General features: G+C 35.7%; 1 protein-coding gene across 3 annotated transcripts in view; it reads right to left on the bottom strand.

Moving 5' to 3' along the window:
* The window catches only part of LOC114161274 (vitamin D3 receptor A), an 87,295-nt gene that overhangs the window by 29,721 nt on the left and 42,434 nt on the right, over positions 1-15,140 (bottom strand). For all 3 annotated transcript variants that reach the window (XM_028044594.1, XM_028044664.1, XM_028044515.1), the window contains 2 exons: positions 8,490-8,637; positions 6,256-6,386 (listed from right to left, as the gene is read on the bottom strand). In XM_028044594.1, the coding sequence (XP_027900395.1) occupies positions 6,256-6,386; positions 8,490-8,635 (277 nt within the window). In that variant the 5' untranslated portion in view covers positions 8,636-8,637. The remainder of the gene's footprint in view (positions 1-6,255; positions 6,387-8,489; positions 8,638-15,140) is intronic.

The following is a 15,140-nucleotide window of genomic DNA, read 5'->3' as shown; positions in this document are numbered from 1 at the left end:
TTGTGGTGAAAAACTAAAACTGCACATTGTCTGAAAACACCACCACAATCATGGTGTGGGGATGATTTCCTTCAGCAGCAACAGGGACGCTGTTGATGAGAAGATGGATGGAGTTGTACACAGGACAATCCTTTGAAGAAACCTCTTAACATCATGTGCTAGAATGACCCAGTCAAAGTCCAGATCTGCTTCTTGTAAATCTGTGACAGAACTGAAAAATTGCTCTTAGATGCTTTCCACCCAATCTGACTGAGCCACTTTAGAAAAGAAGAATAAGTATGCCACATTTTCAAAAATCATTTTCTTTCTACGTCAAAATTTGGGAGTACTTTGTGTTCACATAAAATCCCAATAAAAACATTGAAGTTTTCGGTTTTAGTGTGACAAAATGTGAAGAACTGAGGTGCGAGTACGTTTGGCGAGGCACTTCTTTTAATTACATAGACTGGCAAAGTATGTCCTCTGAACAGTGTTATACTCCATATAACATGTTACCATTTCGGAAGCCACTCAAGCTTTTCCCAAAACTTGTCATCACATCTTCTCATTTTGATAAAAAAAAATAATCAGACACCATTTCATGTTTTCAGCCAAAGCAGTCTGAACATCTGTTGATTTCACTAGATAGATGTAAATGTTGCCAAAGAGACAGAAAAAAAGGAGGACACAGACAGGGGATGAGGAATTAGGGAGCCACTTGAAGGGCTTTAGCTAGACATGGGAATTCAATCATCTGTGGTCTAAAATGTTTCAAAAACTCTCTTGTAATTTAATCTTGTTCACAAATATTGCAACTTGCACACACACAAACACACATGCATGTGGGGAGGTCTTTTCCTGGCATCTCTCTAACCTGTGTCAAATAAGGACAGGGTGTTTACTAAGAGCTCAGCTGGCAGAGCCGAGAAAGGGCAAGCAAAAACATCCACCTACACACACTATTAATCAGAGTGCATTCGTCTGTGAAACACAACACAGGATTTCTTATATGCAACCACAAAGACATACCATCTATGTGAAATAAAAGGGATCTATTCACTTTATTTTCCACCAATAAATTAGCACCTAAATAACGAAGACTCTTAAAGGGAATTCATGATGTCCACGTCCGCTCGACCGCAGAGCCTGTGTGACGTAAACCTTGTCATGTGTCCCAGTCTGCGAGGTTCCTTCAGGACCCTCTGCGGCCAACCACATGTAGCTCAAACATTTGCAACCCTGTGGACTGAGCGCCCGCACTATGTATGAGCCTGGATCAGTCTCCCTTTCAGGGAAAAAATACCAGACGGGGCAGACCACGAGCAGAAAAACAACGTTGTTGTGCCGTTATCCACACCTTCGCGTTGCTCCTCTCACTAAGTAGAAGGACTCTTGACTGATTACATGTCTGTAGAAGGGAGGCTTCAATCCGACTGGCTCACAGCTGCACAAATGATGCCAAATGCATCTCTGCAAAATCGCAACCAGTTAGCACACTCAAAAAACCATTTAGGAAGAGTAATTTGTTGGAGTAAACCGCCTTCGAAGTGGGAGCACCTCTTCAGATTGGGCTCCTATTTTAGAAAGTAGTTGAAGTGGGGTTTAATATTTGTAACACGCATTACAAAAACAGAAGTTATTGACCATATTTGGGAAGATTAATGACCTGCTGTAAAATAAATGCAGCGTATGTGGTGTGGTTGCACTCAAGACACTCAACTGGAAGATAAATTTGTTTCAATAAAGGAAATGTTAAAAGGCTGACTGCATGTAGGATACTTGTGGGTAGTATTGACAAATCAAATGATGCTTTGATATATTCAAAACAAAAAAAAATTAAGATGCTTTAAAAACGTGCAGCAGCACGATAGAAACTTAGGGAAGCATCTTAAAGTTTTTATAAAAAACATATTATTTAACATATTTGTTAAAACTGTCACTATCTCATGACAGCATAGTATGAAAGAGATTTTAACAACTCTTTAAAAAATATATTAGATTAGTAAAGCTTCTGTTTCTACATAATCAAGCTATTAACCATGCTGAGAGACATAAGCCAACATTATTTATTGCAACTTATAAACATGAATCTAGAAGAAGATTATAAATGCTGCAGTTTCTAACATTAAGATTTTTTGTGTAATCTTTTCTGCCATCATATGTTGGGCTAACAGCATCAGAGCTAAAATTTTTCCATCCCTGATCATCTTGAATGACGCATTCAAGGGATGGATCTTCTTTTAAAATTCCTGTAGTGATTAATGAAGACGCCAAGTTCTGAAAATAGTAGATGTCAATAATAATAATAATAATAATAATAGCAATAATAATAATAGGTTAAACCGAACAAACACCTGACAAACTAAATCACTCTGTATAAAACAAACTCTGAAAACAAGGAAACAGTTTCAATCTGTTTCGCTCACTCAAGGCCCAACTATCCTCAATGAAACACTTCACAACATAACAGTCTGTGGACATAACAGCAGATGAAAAGCTTTGCTGCATCAATATTTGCTGCATTCAAACAAGCAAACACGTGCTCCAACAGTGTGTTCTGATGTTGTGAATAAAACCTTAAACTTTGTGAAACATCCGCAACTCCTTCCTAACACCCTCCTACTTCCTGTCTCCCACACTTCCACGCTTTTACTTGAACTTTTCCTGTCAATTCCTACTAGCTAAACATCTACTGATGTCCTCCTGTAGGTAGCATTTCCTGCTGGCAAGTAACAGTTGACGATAACTCAAATGCACAATCATTCCCAAATAAAGAAAGTCTTTGTTTCTATTCAGTTGGCTTGGATGTAGTCCTGAAGCTGTAATAAATGTTGGATAAGGAGATCATTTGTCCCTTGCAGAGTAAACCCACCAATCAATGTTAGTCTTCATAAATCCGTCATGACAAGATGTGACTCTGGGTTAGGGCGAGGGGTGGTGGGTTGAGGGGTTTTATAATACATTGTTTCTCCTCATGTTGTCTAGTTCTCGCATTACACTCATGCCTGGTGGTCTCCATGCATAACCAACAAGGTTAAGAGCAAACTGGAAACAAGCTGCTTTTCAAACACTGACACAATGCTGTTTTTGTGACTCGTAACGACCATCTGCTTGGATAAAAGCGAGATGAAAAACACTAATTGTATGAAGTTACTTTTTGACCCAGGACTGAGTTTGCCATATGGTATTACCAACCTAATGCATATGGACCTTAAACTCTATTACCTATTTCCTTGCTGCAAATAAGATCGGTTTTCACTAACCTATTGATTCCACTGCCTCCTGTTTCTCTTGGAAGTCTGGTTGCTTTTTGCTTTTTACTGATTAGCCTTATGTGAGTAAAGGTTAAAATTACACAAATAAGTCAGAAAGCTTCTCTTTTTGAAATAAAAGCATAGTTTCTCTTCCCTGGGTTGTTGCACGCGTAACTCACACTGAAAAAAGACTTAAAATAATTTTTTTAAAAGGGTATTTTATGTATAGATGGCTGTGCTTTTAGAGATAAGCCTTGTGTGGCTTCAGAGCAGCTGCTCTACTGTAACTCAGATGAATAAAAGAATATTACATCAGAGGAATTCCAAGCTGAGGCAGAGAGATTACATCATGCCTTGAAGTCAAAGTTAAAATGAGTCGGCTGAAGATTTATTTATGTGACAGAGTTTAACGTCTCAACATATCACTGGATTTTTGTCCATACATTTAAAGGGGCAGTATTATGCAAGCCTGACTTTTTTAAGTGTTTGTTATAATTTTATATATCTGGAGTGCTGCCTTGATTCTTTCATGCATGATTCAGAAATCCTTTAACCTCCATCGCAACCATTCAGCTGTGCAAAACGCCTGGTTGGGCCTAGTCCCACCTTTGAGGCGCAGTTCCTCCTTGGAACTGCAGTTCAAAGCTTCTGAATTCCTCTGGTGATTGGTTCAGAGCAAAGCTCACAAGATTAATTAAAAAAGTGTAGTTTTCCACCAAATGCTCAATATGCAAAATAATAGTGAACATTGAATAAACTAGAATGTGGTTCCCCAACAGGAAGTATCTCCATTAATTAATGTTCATGGTATCCAAAACATAGTGCAAACACTTAATCGGAACTCCACTGATATATTTTATAAGCAAAAAATATAACAGCAGTCATCTCAAAACAGAGAGTAGATATGTTAGCTTCAGGCTAGCACTTCATCCCTCTGCTTTGCATATTTTCTGGTGCTTTTGAGTTACGCTGAAGATGTTTGGAATCAAGAAGTTGTTTTAAATCTGATAGTCCACGTTTTAGTCATCCCAGTGATATAAAGAATGTCCGGAATGATGACTGGTGAGTGATGTCTGGAATGCTTCTCAGTTTTCACTGCCCTCCTGTAAGGCTGACTGAAGACAGCTACCCGCTACTGTGCGCTAAGTAACTTATTGAAGTGTTGTTGTGTTTTATAGGAATATTAAACTTCTACAGTTTGAATCAATTTCTATTTGAACACAATACAGACGTGTCTGTGTCTGAGAGGAATGGAGACGTACCAACCTCTGGTCTTTATAAAAGCAAATATCTCTGCCAAGTTGTTAAAAAACAAAAATTTCATACACACGGGATTGGTTTCAGAAAAGCTTTTATCCACATGAATCTACACAGACACTTCCCTGAGAGTTGTTTTGAACATGCCAAACCCATAGGAGGGAAGCGTATAGCAAAGCTAAACCTATGTCAGCCAATCAGATTGCTTCACAACAACCTCAACTTCCTGTTAGGAATTAAACGTGGTGCCAGAGTTCATTTGTGAAAACAGATATAGAGGTTGAACTACTTTTAAACAGCATATTAGAACATAAAGTTAGAAAAACAAAAGATGATGTCGATTGTGAATCATGTCAAAGCAAATCATGTCAATATATGTAGATATATTAACTCATTATTTGTTGCAGACTGTAATGCATGGGATCCTAAATCTCGGTTTTCGTAAGAGCCTGGACACAAATACGCCGTTTTCTCAAATCTCCATGTTTCAAAAAACTCCAACTTTTGTGAGAATTTTTACAAGTAACCTTTTTTTGTGGATAAAAGACTAAAATACATAAAAATGTGTTAGTTTTCCCAGATATCTGGCTGTTCAAGTGTGGACTAGAACTAAGTGCCACACTGGTATCCAACTCCAGGAAATATACATTTTATGTATGTATGTATGTATGTTGTATGTATGTATGGATGTATGTATGTATGGATGTATGAATGGATGGATTTTATTACAGACTCAGAGTCCAGATTACATACAAAGGAAAGCAAAGACAATAAAAGAATAAAAAGTACAATAAAAAAATAATAATAATAATTTCCATCGTAATGCTTTACTTAACAATATGTTACATTGTTAAGTAACAATTGTCAGTGGTTAACAATTGTCTGAACAATATGTTACACACACTCATGTTAGCCCCAACCCTTTAACAGGGAAAGTTAAATGGAATTAAATTCAAATTGAACTTTATGTAACTGGATATGAATTTGGTTATATATTTATACTGATGAGATCAAATCGCATTGATTATGAATTTGGTCTAAATTGGATTCTATACAGTTGGTTATGAATGAAACCTGTTCTGCTAATGGAAAAAATGGCTTTCAACGATTTGGATTTGTTGTGAATCGCAGCTACAGAAATAAAAGGCGTGAACAGTGTTTCCTTCCAGCCAGCAGTGCATTAATTACTTTGTTTAAAAGTCTGATCCAAATGAATATTGTTGTTGTCTTTTCTTAGTAGTGGTTATGAGGAATGAATTCATGCAGTCAGCTCAAATTGTTGGTGGGTATTTTACAGGCTAAAGTAAAATGTGAATCTGTAATAAATATTTTTATCTATCGGTAAGCAAAAGCTGATCTATTGAACATGTGTTTCGTTGTTTTCTCTGACTGTGTTACAATCTGATATAATTGATCCAGTTTTCATTTCATTTCCTGCTCTGGTAGCAGTGTACTAACAAACTTTATGAGTCTATTCTGCTCGCCTGGAAAGACTGAAGTCAATCCAATCACACAGACAGATTTGACGACTAGCTCAACGTAATCCTAAGTAACTTGAATACATTTTTACATTTCTATGACGTAGTTTGATGGTGCAGCACATTTGTTTACAACAATTCCTGAACAAGTTTATATAAATCATGATAAATTCAAAGAGGAAACCAAGCTTTATTATCGTCATGTCCTGTTTCCTGTGGCCTCACACCCCTACCTCCAACTCCCCACTGTGGGAGCACATCTTCAGCAGAAAGATCGCCATACTCACATTCTTTCATCATGCCGATGTCGATGCAGCGTTTAAGACGACATGCTTGGCAGTGGCGCCGGTTGTCTTTTGTGATGGTGCAGCTCCCGTTGAACGGACAGGTGAAGGAGGCTTTGCGCTTCATGCTGCGTCTGTATGAATGCAAAAAAAATCTTGTTACCGAATACAAAGAAAAATAATTATTTCTTTAATAGTCGCGATTTTAGAGGTACAAGAGAACTTCACATTAGTTAAATTAACAGTATTAAATTGTGCTGTAAATGTATTTTTAAAATCACAGTTTCTGTGGAAGTAAGTATGTTTTCATCCCTCACACTTGAGCTAGTGGCAGGGATTAGTGGCTCGAATGAATAATGAATACGTTTCTGAAAGCACTAAAAGCAAGGCTCACATGGTCACATGAAATGAAGTCATTGTGAACCTCCACCTCAAAACAGCACACATACATTAGTGACTTCTTCACGGAGTCCTCTGCTAATGTGCAGGCAGGCAACACCAACATATTCAAGAGGAGCATGACCCATGAACTAAAAAATACAGAAATGTTTATTTCATGCTAACTTAGGAAACTTAAACTTAATGTCCAGAAAAAATTTCATTATTGGCAGTGGTATTAAAAGTATAACTACACAGATTCTGTTAGAATCAACAATCATCTTTGATCTGTAGGTCAAATACTGAAAACTAATTGCAACAACTGTCGTTGTTGTCTGTTAACAAGGCAAAAGAGAAGAAGTTGTGCAATGCACATTTTTTGGCTGAATAAAAATCATATGACGGTTATTTGATGAGCTGATGTGATCAATCTTGTTAGCATTGCTTTAATTTATTGATGTAAATCAAAACTAGAATTTATTTATGGGATATAGTACTTAAAAAATGAATAATCAGATTCAGTTCTCAGGACAACCGTGAAATTGTTCTCAACCAGGAAAACCCTGATTGGTGCATTTTTAGAAACAATATGATAAAAACTCCATAAAGACTTAACTCGGTCTTTCAGTTCAGTTTCTAAGCTTAAAATAACTCCCATTTTAAAGCATTTTAGAAGACAAATTGTTCTAATTTAAATTGAGTTCTAAGGAATGCAAATCAATCCAAACTTGAAATAAAATCATCCAATTCATTCCAGTATAATAATAATAAAAAAAATTCTGTCAGATTAACAGGAAAATACATTCAGTCTTGGGTTGCATCTAAGAATTATTTTAGTGAATTGATTAATCTATCGATTATTCTGACGATTAATGAAATAATCTGATAATGAAATTGGCACATTAAACAAATTTTTTATTTAACTCTTTAAGGCTTTTTATACCATCTTAGAAATACACTAAGAGATGTAAATAAAAAAATAATTAAATTCTTCTTTAAATAATAAAATAAAAAAAGTTGCCTAAAATGCAATAACAACAGCCTTTTAGTGAATTTGAATCTAGTGAATATAAAAAAGCCACTTGAGAAGTTTTAGGAATTTACATATTTACAGGCAGAGGTGTTTTTATCTTCAGTGCACAATGTATATATATTTTGTACAGATTTTGACTTATTTATAGTGCTGACTATGTTTTTTTTTGTTTTGTTTTTTTTAGGAAATTGTCTTTTTGAGTTTGTATACAGTTAATGATTAATTGATTACTAAATTAATTGAGGATTATTTCAATAAATGATTATTCACGATTAATCCAATTAATTGTTTCAGCCCTAATTGAGTCCAATTCAATCCTAGATATTGATACCTTTCTAAAATAAAATATCCTAACTAAATGACTTTGCCAAAAAATAAATAAATAAATAAAATCACCACTTCTTTTTGCCAGATGATAAAGGTAAAAAAAACCCAACACTTTTGGCAAAAAACGACTTAGGCCATTATTTTAGGAAGGTAACGAAATAATAGAGTAAAATTCAGCTGACCTCATTATGACTATTGGTAAATTACAATGACCAAAAGCATACAGATCAGTTGTATTTAAATGTCACTAAGAAATAAACTTAAATGGAAACACAACTCTTTGTAATTTCCAGGGTTTTAACATATACATGTTCTGGTCTTTACCAAGTCCAAGTCTGTGGAAAACTAAATACATCACAAAAACTTAGAAATGGAACCTGAGTCTTAAAAACTTTCATTTAAAATTCTGTGCTTTCGTTTATTAAGATGACAGATTGCAAATAATCTACCTAGATTACATGAAATATGAAGATGTGACACTGAAAATCCCCACACACACCTAAAGAAGCCCTTGCAGCCCTCGCAGGTCATGGCATTGAAGTGGAAGCCGGTGGCCTTGTCCCCGCACACGCCGCAGATCCGCGGGGCATTGCGGTCGAACTCATCGGGTCCAACCACTGACGTTGTCACCGTCATGGGCTCCATCACTGAGCAGAGAGAGGGAAAAGACACCAAGTTTAAAGAATGATGTCTTTGCTTTGGAGTGAATCTAATGAATCTAAGAAGATAGAAAATCGACAGGAACAGGAGAAACATTCACCATGAGCTCGCATCCAGGGACCCCCTCCAAACTACAGATTCAACGTAAAGAATCAACTTGTTTCACTCTGTCCCCTTCGAGGAGTGGGAGTCTGGGAGCCTGACAGGGGAGATGTGCATTTTCTCTTTTTATCCAAACAGGTGTTGGACTATTAGCATATTTAGCAAAAGGTACGGACAGTCACACACGGAGTCTTGCAGCTATTGGCTGGATGAGTCAGTCAACTACGCAGACACACAAACACCTACTCAGACAATTGAGAAAACCATGAAATGACGGTTATTGACAGACAAAAAAAATGTACTGACAGAAAGAAGGTCCTTCGCCAAATGTTGTGAAACAGCCAGTCGGTTTATTACTGCCAGTTCTCCACTGAGATTTTTTTCCACACATACACCATCTGGACGCATTCTATGAAATAAACAGCAGTGGAAAAGCACATACCACCGTGACACTGTGTTCAACCTCCACTGTAGGACCCTGAGCTTTATTGGAGGAGAACTGGTGACTGAGTTAGTTCTGTTGCCCAAAGTTAGATTTTAGAATGGCTTATCTTTTGGTCTGTTTTTTTTTAAACAAAGCTCTAGAAACTTATTAAACAGAAGTTGACGGCATATGGAGGAAGCAACTTTATTTTTGTGTAACCGATGCTCAAGTTTATATGAAAGTGATGCAAAAGGAATTATGCCTTATAAAGCAGGAGGAATGAAGAACATTAGGACCATGCCATATTACACGGCCTGTAGAAATACCTGGACTAATGTTTACTTGATAACTGGGGTGTAACTACATACACAAGAGGAGATAAAAACACAATATTTAAGTCAAAAGAATGAAGCAATTTTAACAATACTCAAGAAAACTAAGTGGCTCCAATATTTGGACTTTTTCTTTTACACAAACTGTGTTTTCCAGAAAACTGCAAAACAGCAGTTTTATTTGAGTTCTTTTAAATAAAGACTAAAATCCCACCTGTTTAGAGTTGCTTTGAAAAATGATAAATAGAACATTGATAAACATATTTGAGGTGTATTGCTGATTTTGACAATGGAACTTGACATACTAATGTTTTTTACTGGTTTCTCAAATTGTTTTTATGACTTTTTCCACTTCGTGTATGGTTTTCATGCTCGTCCCATCGACCAGAAATTAGGACAGAAAATGAGTATATATTTAAAGTAATTTCAAAAACAAAATACAGGTTAAAAATATTCAGTTCAGGTTTAATCTGTGTAAGGATTTTATTTTAGATTTTGAACTTGATGGTACTTGAAGATCAAGTACCATCAAAAACCCTTAAAAAGGGGGGAAAAAAATAATATTCATTTAGCTTGGCCAATCAGATACCATCAAACAGGCACCAACTTTGCATTATTATCAACTAATAGTTGATGTTTTTTAGTTTGTCATTTTATAGTAATCATAAATCATTCAAACTCTTCAGTTTTTTCATCAGATTCAGTACTGTACTATGTAAAGTTGGAGGAAGGTTCATCAATAGTTTTCTAACATAGTGCTGCCAGCGAGCCTAACAAACCGTCTTTATTAAAACACAGAGCAACAGAGGAAGTTTCAACTTTAAAATAAAATAAAAACCTCAAATACAGCTCTAGGGTATCAACATAAAAGCTCCAGCATTCAGATCAGGGACAAAAAATATCTTGCACTTAATTCAGCAGACATTACAAGCTGGTGGAAATTATTCATATGTAGACCTGTCACAATACAAATTTTACTGGCCGATGAATTGTGCAGAAATTATTTAGATAAACGCTAATATTGTTATTTTGAGACAATTTTCAAGTAACATATTGATAACAGCATAATAATGCAAGTTCACCTTCAGAAAGACCAATAAAATTTTATTTTGTAAATAACACATCAACACTGAAACTGGAACATATTTTAAATACCCAAAATAACAAATAAAAAAAAGATAAAAAAAACACACACTACCAAAATCATAAATAAAATAGATTTTGTGACTGTAAACAACATTTTCCTGAAAAATATTAATCAAAATTGAAATAACAGTTCTCATTTTAATTTATTATGGTTTGGTCTATTGAAGCAGTGATCCATACAGTGTTTGTTTGTATTGCTGGTTTCAGTGTTATGATTTTTAGAACTTTCAAAAACTTTTCAATAATTTTCCCTTGCCATGTCTCTTTAAACAGTCATTAAGAGACAGAAATGAGTAGCAGGGAAAACTGTAGTTAATGGTTTTTTATATATATCATCATTATTATGGCTGTCTAAGCCTTATGAAAGACAGTGATTAATTTATGCAATATCACCCACTCCTAATAAACACTGCTTTACTAGTGCTATTGTAAAGATATGAAAGGTAATAAAAGGTGAAACGATTAGAATCATAAAAGAAAGACCACGTCCTCTGGATGTAGCCTGACCTAACAACAGGGTTTTGACCCGTTTCCACGCCGGTTCACAGAGAGGGGACACGTCCTCATATGACCTCTCACATGAGCACATGAGAACAAAGTAAGAGGGGAGACGGGAGAGAGGACGGGGGGCATGCAATGGATTTCAACAAAGCAGGAGTCATGTGACTACACAGTATAGCCAGTGGGATGCAGACAGGCTCAGAAGTGAGACTTGGATTAAGTCAAACAAGGACAAAGAGACAAGAAGCAGCTACTGCTGGTGAGCATGTAATGGTAAAGTAAGAAATATGTGAGGAAGATGAGAGAAAATGAAGTGATGAAGATCAGTACAATCAGATTCAGCAATCAGATTGTGGTTAGTGAAATGTGGAAAGCAGAAAATCCACCTGACCAAGAAAGTATGCACCTCCTCTCGCTAACATTTAATCAGGACATATTACTGTATTGTATACGACTTCTGAGTTGGTGGTTGCAGTGATTTAAAGTCATGCACACAGAAAGCTGATGAAGCACAAGTGTCATTTGGCAGGACAGATGTGGCCGTGAGAAAAACACAGAATGTGCACCGTTCGTCATCATGTGACAAAAACAGGCTTGTTTACTGGTGCAGCACCAGGTGAATAATTAAAACCATGCAGATGGTGAAATGGAGGAAGATGAGCGTAAACACCGCAACAGATCTGTGAAAACAAAACCCACAACATGCACTTTCATTACCAGAGCAGATAAACTAAATCTGAGAGTCAGACGGCTTCCGCGTTATTCTCTCTATTTTCTGATTACTGGATAAATCCTCATCTTTCCTCTTATACATTTTAACACTGCTTGGTAAAAAGTGCTGCTATTATTTTTAAGCAGTGGTGAAAAGAAGAAAGAGCTTGAAGCAGCAAGGTTTTTGTCTTTCTTGCCATGTCCTTCCAGCAGAGCGATGCTTATGTTCTATTATTAGAGAATCTGGTCTGTCTGTCATCACTCATCTTCCTCATCATTTTAGTTTGCAAGTCTGAAAATGTCAGAAAGAAAGCAGGTGTACACGTATCAGGACTGCAGAAAAGCTCACATACCTTAGTGTATTTAGAAAATTTCTTTCCCTGTTGTTTCTTTAAGTCCAATGTTTGCTTGAATATGGATGATACCAGGACTGAGGTAACATCACATTTACAGTGAGTCAAAGAAAATATTGAATTGGCTGAAGCTTGTCAGACGAACAGATGTCAGCTGTAGGTTTATTACACTTTAATTCAGTGTTTATGCTTGAATGGCAGAGTAAATGAGAGCATCAACATCTATATAAATATTCATTATACTACACCAACTTTTTATTACAGAGCAATAAATAATAAACTCAAGGTAAAAGGACACAAAGAACAGCAAAAATCATTTTATTCATGTGAGAAAAGAAACAACTGGGAGTTGTTTAGAATTTGAAGTTTCCATAGTTAAAGCATTTCAGTTTTTTTGTCAAGTCATCAATTATTATGCAATACTCAGAAGCTCACATGATACTCATCTATTTCTTTAATCAGTTTATGACTTTGGAGGATTTGTCAAATGCACAGCCTACTTGATAAAAGTCTGAATTTCTCTAGACACACAATAGAGATGCACAATTTATGAAATTATGCAATACTGTAAATGAAAAAGACTGTTTGAATGAAACATCTGGTCAGATTTTATCTTTCACCTGGCATGAATTCAAATTCTGCATGTCTAGCATATTTTGCCCACTTTTGATATATATTTTTAAGATCAAAGATACTAAATATTACAGAGCGCTGGTGACGTTAAGATGCAAATAAATAAAAATGTGGATCAATCTTAACTGACATTGTTGCTTGCTGTATATTGCAAAGTATCACAATTACATGTTTTCCTAATATGATGTCATAAGACTGGAATTAATCTGTGCACATTATGTGAATCTGATGAATCTGACTTTTCAGAAACAATGTGTGTTTTACAGCAAGCAAAAAACTGTTTCATTGTGTGTATTGGTCAACTCAGATATGTTTACATCTGAAACGTAATAAAAAATAAAACTATGTCCGTTTCAGGTCAAGTGTTTAAGAACCTGTTGGTTATTTTCTAAACCTATTTAAAACCATGTAGGAGCAACAGACTGAGGCCAGACTGCTAAGTAGGAAATATTTACATAAATAACAGTTGGTGCAAATATGTTAGCCTCTGATGAATGAGGAAAGAAACTCGTATGAAGCAAGAAGCTACAGAGGAGAGTTGTGTCCATTTCTAATAACAGAGCAGAATTCAGTTTGATATCAGGAATATTTTGGTTCACTACAGATATGATTTCTCAGAAAAAACAAACAGCAAGATGCAGCATTTCATTTTTTAATAACCATGCACTCATATGTGCTAGTAACACGGTTAAATAAAGTTGTTCTAGTTTGTGTGTTTTTCAGCTTGTGGTGTCAGATAACACAGCTCACATCTTAAAGCCATTAATACGACATGATAACCAGCTGTCACTGTAAAGCCATTTCCAGACAGCAAGTGCACACAGATAAAACTGTGGAATCTGGAAAACTCACTGTGCACAAGATACAGATAACGCTCTTCAAGGAAAGTGGAATAAACAACACAGTTAACAGCATAATACCTGGAAATGTGTGGCTATGTCCTGATTTAAGGTAAATACTGAAGTCTGTAAACAAAACTGTCCTTCAAAAAAAGGGTCTAGTTGAGACTAAAGCACTGGACTGAAAACTTTTATCACCTAGTATTTGGTAGAAAAACACACACAAAAAAATCTAATACAAATTACCAAGCTCGTTTTAATTTATCATGTAATTAATTGATTTAATGTGTGTTGCGGCAGGCTTACTTGTGAAGGTCATACATCTCCTTTGCTATAATGGTAAGTTTTCTTCTCTTTCCCATTGAAAAACAGTTAAGCTCATAATTATTCATGCCCCTGGTAGATTTAAGTTTGAAGTTGGAAATAGTATTAAAATTTTGGTGTCAGACTCCAGGCTTGATCAAGAATCTGCTGAGAAAGCTAAAGAAAACTAGAGGAAACATGCAAGAAGCTGGTATTAGATTGTAAAATAAGGTTGGATGCTGTACTGTACAAATGTTTCTTTTTTCACTGCATATTAGTAAGGGCATAAAACTGTTTCTACGTGTCATTTTACTTAAAAATCTAAATTCTTAACTTATACTTCTCTCACATTGTTTATGTTTTTTTCAGAAGCAAACCTCTTGATTGAGTTTAAAATGTCATTTGGAATATAAAGCTAAATACGCCAGATGAATAGCTAACTGTGTGCTTAACGTTCCTCCATTGGTAGTTATACGTTTCTCCAGAGATAGGCTGTTTATATTGCTTAAGAAAACTTGTTTTGCTAAATGAACCTGTTCACCCCACAGATCCTGTTTCAGCGTTGTGGCTCCAATTACTCAGTGAGAGGGTCACTGCTGATGCAGGCACAAAAACAAAGTTGAGTGTATAAAAAAAAGAAAAGGAGTGTGTTAGATATGTTTAGATATACTTTTTCTGTCTTGTTTTTATCCTAACAAACATTATTTACCTGGTTAACAGCTATGCACTTCTACCTGTTCATGCTATTATTTATCTCACAGTATCAACAAATCCTTCAAAACACATTTTTTGGGGGAGATTTTTAAACTTTTTATTTAAAGAAAAAAAAAAAACAATCCACATAAGTTGCTTTGCTGTAAACAAATGCTATGAATTGTCTCAAACATTTCACAAGAAATCTCTCTGTGATTTCCCTCGTGCATTCCCAATGTCTTCAGGGTTTTTGCTGGGATAGGAAAAGGCATTTATCCATGCTAATGAGAAACAACGAGCATGTGTTGCCAATTTACCATAAGTGGAGATTTACTATAGGAAAAACACAGGATTAAGAGGTCTGATGTAAAGGAATACAAGAAAAATCTGACCTGGACTTTTTCATAAAGCTCTTTTAAAAGCACTAATTTATTTTTGTTTAATGGTTTTTTT

Source organism: Xiphophorus couchianus, chromosome 1, assembly GCF_001444195.1.
Source record: "Xiphophorus couchianus chromosome 1, X_couchianus-1.0, whole genome shotgun sequence".
NCBI lineage: Eukaryota > Metazoa > Chordata > Actinopteri > Cyprinodontiformes > Poeciliidae > Xiphophorus > Xiphophorus couchianus.
The sequence above is the reverse complement of the archived record's forward strand: the minus strand, read 5'-3'. Positions and strand labels throughout refer to the sequence as shown.